The sequence below is a fragment of the Triticum aestivum genome, chromosome 3A (genome assembly GCF_018294505.1).
Source record: "Triticum aestivum cultivar Chinese Spring chromosome 3A, IWGSC CS RefSeq v2.1, whole genome shotgun sequence".
NCBI lineage: Eukaryota > Viridiplantae > Streptophyta > Magnoliopsida > Poales > Poaceae > Triticum > Triticum aestivum.
In genome coordinates, this window is record NC_057800.1 from 732537383 (window position 1) to 732545295 (window position 7913).

Genomic DNA, 7913 nt, shown 5'->3' on the forward strand with positions numbered 1-7913 from the left:
GGATTGTCTCGGCAGGTATTAATAAGTTCCTTTTAAAAAGCAAACTTAAACTCCTCTTGAGCGGCGCCATATACAGCCACCAGGCTCCAAAGGAAGTTGTCGGACTTATTTCGAAGGTGGAATTTGATATGATATTCCCCCTTTGACGTGGACAAAAGTTCCAAGTAAGTGGAATGGATTCCTAGCAAGATTCCACCGGACCTCCCGGACGGGGGTAAGACGTGCCATTCATAATCGTAACCACATGAAAAGTGGTCAAGATCACGTGATGGGAAGTCACGTTTGCCCGACTCAGTGATAGCCAGAAAGTCCAACGCATGATCCTTTACACAATCAGCAATATGTTTGTGTTTAGCCAAGTCACCAAGACCTCTGCTATTCCAAAACATGCCTCTCATGATGAACCATTTTTTTGTTGTTTAGAGGCCTTTGTCCTCTTAGATGGGTGCCCTCTTTTCTTTGCTGAATTAGACTTGTTCTTTCGTACTGACGCGACCAGCTCACATAGCGTAATGTCACGTACAGTATCATCCAAGTCTACCTCAGTTGTCTCTTTAACTAGATGGGAGAGAAGCTTGCCTTCATGATTGGCATCAGCATCTTCATCCTCCTCATCTGACACAAAAGGGTCCGCAAATATCGACAACTTAGGAGCAACCGTAAGCCGGTCGAACTCCACTTGTTTAAGAGCCCTAACAGAAAAATCTACCTCTTTCTCATTACGTCCTAATGAAACTCCAAGACTAGTAATATTTGAATGTACTTTGGATTTATCAAAAGACAAAAATGATTTACGAGAGGAGGTACCTTCAAAGTCGAGATTGCGGGCAGCCGTCTTGCGCATGGCTCTCATTAGAGAGTCCTCGTCGGTGGCTGCAGTACCATCAGTTCCGATGGAGTGGCGACCGCTGCGCCTCAGTGATGATGGAGTGAGGTTGGCAGCAGTGGCAGTTCCGGTGGCCCTGAGTGGTGGAGTAGACGGGTGCGGCGATGATGAAGAAGACCGCGAGGGCTGCAAGTCAGCCTCCGGCTCGGCGAGAGCCCTGGATGCGGGCGCCCCTCCCGTCGTCAGAGGCGTATAAGAAAAAGCTCACAACTCCGCCATTGCCGACTCATGTTTAGCCCTAACAGACGGGGAGAAAATCACTCCTCGTCGGGTAGGTGACGAAGGTGTGGGCGATGGTGGCGGCGAAGCCACACCCTCAGGAGCCTCCTCAGGCATGAGCCCCTCAAGGTAAGTCCGGTCCTGACTCCCCTCTTCGAGGCATGGCGGTGCAGCTAGCTGAGTCGGAGTCGGCGGCATCGTAGACTGTGGCGCCGATGTCGTCAAAACAGCAGGAGTAGTGTTCGCTGGGGCCATCATCGACGAAGGTGCTGAAGGTGTCATGGCCGAGGTGGAGACATATCCGACGTCGAAGGGGCCTCGCGTCGATTAGGGTTAGGTGGTGTGACAGCGATGAAGAACTTATCCGGCGTCGAAGAGGCCCCCGCGAGAGGCGTGGACGAGTTCATCTGCATGGGCACCACTCGACCCGAGGTAGGATGAACGGAGGAGTCATTGGATGACGAAGTGGGTTTTGGCCTCTTACTAGGATCATTGGCTCTCCCTATATCCTCCATGCCATGTCCTTTGCCGCCCCCTGGATCATCTCCGTGCTCCCACACACGAGGCACGGAATCAGCATCAACATGGAAATCTGAATTTTTTTTCCAGGCTATACCGTAGCTCATAACCCTTCCTTTGAATAACCACGTCCGAAGAAAGAGAGTCAACTGTCCCAGCATGAACCAAATTTTAACAAGACTAACCCAGTTGTCTACACAAGGGTAATGAATGTAAGACACCAAAAGTCCTTCCTCTGCAATGTAGAGACAAATCCACTAAGTCTTAAGTGTGTAGACCCTACGGGTTCGGGAACCATGTAGACATGACCGAGACATCTCTCCGACCAATAACCAACGGCGGGATCTGGATACCCATGTTGGCTCCCACATGTTCCACGATGATCTCATCGTATGAACCACGATGTCGGGGATTTAATCAATTCCGTATACAATTCGCTTTGTCTATCGGTATGTTACTTGCCCCAGATTCGATCGTCGGTATCCCCATACCTTGTTCAATCTCGTTACCGGCAAGTCTCTTTACTCGTTCCGTAATGCATGATCCCGTGGCTAACTCCTTAGTCACATTGAGCTCGTTATGATGATACATTACCGCGTGGGCCCAGAGATACCTCTCCGTCATACGGAGTAACAAATCTCAGTCTCGATTCATGCCAACCCAACAGATACTTTCGCAGACACCTGTAGTGCACCTTTATAGCCACCCAGTTACGTTGTGACGTTTGGTACACCCAAAGCATTCCAACGGTATTCGAGAATTGCACAATCTCATGGTCTAAAGAAATGATACTTAACATTAGAAAAGCTTTGGCAAACGAACTACATGATCTTGCGATACGCTTAGGATTGGGTCTTGTCCATCACATCATTCTCCCAATGATATGATCCCGTTATCAATGACATTCAATGTCCATGGTCAGGAAACCATGATCATCTATTGATCAACGAGCTAGTGAACTAGAGGCTTACTAGGGGCATATTACGATCTATCTATTCATACATGTATTACGGTTTCCGGTTAATACAATTATAGCATGAACAATAGACAATTATCATGAACATAGAAATATAATAATAACCACTTTATTATTGCCTTTAGGGCATATTTCCAACACAACAATCTCCGAGATTGCCCCCTTGGTATAGTGGCAACGGTTCGCACGCAGATGGTCAACAGGAGACTGGTACGTGAGGCTCTAGGCATGCATGCTCGGATGAATGGCGTAGTGGGTAACCTATGCACACAAGGTTTGACCCAGTTCATCAAGCTTTGGGAGATCATTTCAGAGGTGCAATTGGAGGATCATATGGAGGACCGTCCCATTTGGGCTTGGAACGAGTCGGGAGTTTACACAGCATCATCCGCTTATAAGATGCTTTGTGAGGGAGGAGTGAGATTTCACTCATTCGGAGCCATCTGAAAATGTTGGGCTCCACTAGCGTGCAAGATCTTCATGTGGTTAGCAGTTCAATACCAATTGTGGACATCGGATAAAAGGATGAGACATGGGTTGCAAGACCAAACATGAAGGTGCTTCTTATGCGACCAGGAGGAAGACACGGTGGACCGTATTTTGCAGTAGTGCGTGTTCTCACGGCAAGTGTGGTTTCGTTCCATTGCTAGAATGGGGTTGAGGATTGAGCTTTGCCCGGCAAATGATTCTAGGTTGGTGTAATGGTGGATGGAAGCTAGGAAACAAATCCACAAGCAAACTCGGAAAGGGTTCGACACGTTCGTGATGCTTATCTGCTGGACTCTTTGGAAACAGAGGAACTCGAGGGTCTTCGGATCGGGACAGAGCAAGAATGAGGGTGATACGGTGGACATGATCTTCGGCGACTTGAGGACTTGGGCCACGGCAGGTGCGTTTGGAGGACAACTAGTATCCAAGTAGTCGAGTAGCATGAGGGAGTGTAATGGAGGCTGGGTTAGGATCGACTTGTGACGCCTAACTAGCAAATTTTGTAATCTCTTGTATATAATTTTCTCTCTCCTATAAAGCTAATTAAGGTACGTCATTGGCGAACCCTTGAAAAAAGAATACCCCATATGTGGTGTATATACATGCGAGAGCCAAAGGGTATTTCCAAGGACGGAAGCCTTAGTGAAAGCAATGAAGTTGATCGTGAAAGCAATGAAGTTGAGAGAAAGAGAATGAGCGGTGAGGAACAGACGCGAGAGGATTAGGTAAGCTGAGATATTTTTTAAGAAGAGAGGTGCTGGCTGCATCGTAGGATCACACCCCATCGCACATTTCTCTTGTCACCGGCGCAAAAGCTTGAACATTTCCCATTTCTCATGGGATGTCATCGACCAGACTCTATATAAAGCCTATCCTTGTACCATTGCTAAGCTACGAAATCAAAGCCATCTTGTTGTATTTCAATTCTTTAATTTCCAGTAAGTAAATTGTCTTGTTATCCTACAAGAATTTATCCTCTTCATCATCTATCCTCGTCAAGATCAGATTTTTGTCCATCTCTCCTCGTCAGATCCATCGTGATCCTGACAGTCGTGTGTACAGGCGCCCCACCATGAAGTGCCCTTCCGATTCCTCGGCTGGCCGTGATCCCTGGGCTCCTCCTCCGGCTTCTGGCGGTGGCGGCTCCAGCGAGCCAGCCAAGAAGCGGCAGCGGACCTCGAGCTCGAGCCAGGCCGAGGCATCCTCGTCCTCACAGCCTCCACCGGCGCCGCCGGGGGACGCGAGAGAGGTGCCGGATCTGGGGGAGGACACGATGTTCGAGGTGCTGCGGCGGGCGGAGCCGCGGACGCTGGCCGCCGCGGCGTGCGTGAGCCGGGGCTGGCGGGTCCTCGCGCAGGACGAGCGGCTGTGGGAGGCACCGTGCGTGAGGGAGTGGACAGTGGACCGACCTCGGCTTCTCGGAACAGCTGCTCCGCGCCGTCGTGCTCTCTTTCGGCGGCTTCCGCCGCCTGCACGCCATCTCCATCCAGGCCCGACGGCGGTTCGGCGTTGGCTGCGGGAACTGGCACGGCGTGCGGACGCCGGGACAGGGGAGGAGGAGGGGGGTGCCGTGGACCGACGACGAGCACAGGTGAGTATAGTGTTCTTCTGATCTCACTGCTCCATCTATGTCATGCACAAGACTAACTAGTCATATAAATTTTCTTTCTTGAATTCACCATCAATCAATAGGATTTACATCATCAGAATAATTCAACCATGGAAGAACTGCTATCTGAAACTGAATAAATTGTTCACTAGGAATTGATGAGATGGCTATGCAGTAAGAATTCATGATCCATACTGGTTGTTGAAGCTGATCATGCCTTGTTCTTTGGCCAGGTTGTTTCTCTTAGGCCTGAAGACGTACGGAAAAGGGGATTGGAGGAAAATATCACGCAACTTCGTGCGGACGAGGACGCCGACGCAGGTGGCCAGCCACGCTCAGAAGTACTTTATCAGGCTCAGCTCAGGGACGGCAAGGAGGTCGAGCATCCACGACATCACCACAGTTCACCTGACCGACGACCAGCCTCCCTCGCCGTCCCAGTGATTGATGATCAACCAGTCCAGCGCACCGGCTCAGCACGGCAACGGGGCAGTTCTCGCTGCCAGCCGACACCAAGCAGCACGGCGCGTCGAGCGCGCCCTTCAGTTCGCCGAACCGGGCTCTCGGGATGCCGAACTACGGCAGGGTTTGCAAGATCAAGGCCTGCAGTGTGGTTCTCTACAATGTCTACATGATCAGCTGGCCGCGAACCGGAGTACCGAGTACGCTGTATTAGAAGATGCAAGCGCATCAGATGTCTAGTGTAATATGGCCCTGGCTGTAGTTTCACTGCCTGTATTATTACTGAAGTAATTGATTATGGGGATTTTTCATAAGATAGCAGAGAGAGTAGGTATGCTGGTGAGTGGTGATGCTTGGTAGTAGTCCACAAGTGTTGGTGTTGATACTGAGAATGTAAGGGGAAAAGGATGTCTAGAACTTGATGCTGTAGTATCTTGAGACACACAGGGAATACTAGTGCTCAGTACTGATGATGCACATTGTCAAGTGACTTGTTTTCAATCTTCATGGATCCTGCTTTCTGGTCAGCTCATGTTATGGGAAACCTTACTCATGCAGCATCTCACACATACTTATCCACATCTATGATCTATCATTCATTCATTCAAGCTTGCGCCGTTTCCCGTCCGTATGTTTGCGAGTGTAATTTTTCCGGATAAACCAAAATGAGTTTGGAGTGAGTCATCCAGCATTTACTTGCCTTGTTCATTTGGTTAACATCTGATTGACCTTTGCATTGTTTGTGTGTACTTAAGTCCTAAAAAATAGGAAATTCTTCTCTTGTATAGATCCCTACCACCACTACTACTACTACTACCATTGATGACCATGATGCTGGACCCACCAAACAATGGAATTGGAAATGAGTCAGAGTTGCACTAGCTTTGGCATCTCATGCTTTGGCTGCCTCCCTTTCCATCAACCTTTTGCAAAATCCTTCCCTCACTCCTTTTTGGCCCTGTTCTTCTTTTTCTCATTCAGAAAAGGCATCCACATATCCCTGTGACAACAGTGGAGAATAGCACAGAGGGCAGCACTTGGGGCACAAAATGTTTTGTTTTTTGGCCAACTTGTGTGCTGGGTGCTTGTGCTTTTCTTCCTCACCTTTTCTGCAAGTTAACCACTCACTCAGCTCAGCTCTCTGATGATGATGGTGATGATCATGATCATGATGGAGGGAAGCTTCTGGGAGGAAGCCGAGAGGCCTCAAGGCCATGGACAAGGCATATTAAAATCATTCAGCTGTGCATCAAGCGCGAGCACTCCTCCCGATGTCCACGTCGGACTAGCTGGAAGACAAAAAGAGCAAGAGGGAGGAAGTTGCCTCGAGCCCCACCCCTTCCTTATCCTTTCCTCCAAAATTTCACATCGCACGCAACCTTCTCTCGTGACGCCGCCGCCGCCTCCTCTTCTCTCCCCCGATTCTCCTCGCGACTGCTCCGAGCCCCTCCTCTTCCCTGTGTCGGCTGCTCGACGCGCCGCGCCACCGCTGCGGGAGAAGGTGAACACGAGGAGATGCAGGGTGGGTGGCCTCGCCGGGAACCACCGGCTGGCCAAGGACCGTGTGGGCTGGCACTTCCCCGCGGCGCCCTCCTTCCCTGACTTGGCCGTCGCCACTGCCCCCTTCCCTCATGTCGAGGCTGGGCGTGCACAGAGTGGGCGAGTCGATCGCGACGGAACCAGAGTCACTCGAGGCCGGGGTGCGAGATGATGTCCAGCAGGCGGAGGGGTGGCCATGGGAGGAGTAGCCCACAATGAAATCCATTTTCTCTTTGTGTGTGTGTTGGATTTCGATCGAGGAAGGGGATGGCGTGGGGATGAGGCGGTGGACAGAGGAAGAGAGCGATGCTGGCTGAGCGGGCGGATCTGGATCCAAGCGGCCCCTCGTGTGTTTGATCTGTTAGTTAACATTATCTTATCTCCTCTATCTCCCCTCTCTTCTCTCACTGACCCATCTGATCTCGTTTCTGCAGGTAGAGCGGCCAGAGGAGCAGGCCAACATAACACCAACGTGGTGAGCTTCCCCTCTCCGCCATCTACCCCAGATCTGAACATCAACGACAATTTGTACGTTTTGGTTATGCCCTATTTCAGTTTATACAAATCTCGTTTTGGTTAAACTTCTGTCTTTGAGGTATGTGCAATCTTGATGTACCACCATGTAAAAAAACTGGAGTGTGTGCATAATTTTTCCTATGGAACTATTATGGAAACCAGATGCTTATTCTTGAAATGATTGCTCATATCAAAGAAGAGGTCTCCTTTGGCTCCATTTTGGAGTTCTTATCCAAGTTCTGTTCTAATCACGGTTTTGGGTACCGCCCGAGAAAAACGGTTACCAGGCGGATACCGAGTTTCTCGCTGCCCCACGAGAAAGATCGATCCCGAGCAAAAAATTCCGATTTTTTTGAATTTTTACGTACAACGTAGTCTGAAATAAGGGAGCATCTCTGTTGTATGACAAAACTTACCTACGGCGCGGTGGTAACCATGTAGTTACTTCACCCAGACGACGCAGGTTCGATTCCCCTACTCTACACAACATTTTTTTGTCTATTTTTCAAAAAAATTACGTGAAAAAAGAAGTAGCGGGCAAGACTCGAAATCCTGACCTCTTTACCTAGAGCGGGTAGATGTTCCACTGAGATACTACCACTTCGTTGTGCAATATCAGTTTAAGTTCTATCTACCTCTAGTATAAAAAAATTTGAATTCAAAATTCAAAAAAAAATTTCGTCCGAAATATATTCGGT

General features: G+C 49.4%; 1 protein-coding gene and 1 pseudogene across 11 annotated transcripts in view; both read left to right on the top strand.

Annotated features, from left to right (window-relative positions):
- Positions 1-3820: 3820 nt before the first annotated feature.
- LOC123063572 (transcription factor MYBS1-like) lies at positions 3821-5635 on the top strand (annotated as a pseudogene).
- An 821-nt stretch (positions 5636-6456) lies between these two features.
- Positions 6457-7913, top strand: part of LOC123063573 (uncharacterized) — a 5837-nt gene continuing 4380 nt past the window's right edge. For 3 of the 11 annotated variants that reach the window (XR_006430390.1, XR_006430393.1, XR_006430389.1), the window contains exons 1-2: positions 6463-7059; positions 7134-7227. Coding sequence is in view for 1 of the 11 variants with exons in the window: in XM_044487392.1 (XP_044343327.1) it covers positions 6896-7046; positions 7134-7174 (192 nt within the window). In the remaining 10 variants the exon portion in view is untranslated. Of the gene's footprint in view, positions 7060-7133; positions 7228-7913 lie in introns of all 11 variants that reach the window. The other 8 variants (XR_006430395.1, XR_006430396.1, XR_006430387.1 and 5 more) reach the window with 7 other exon arrangements.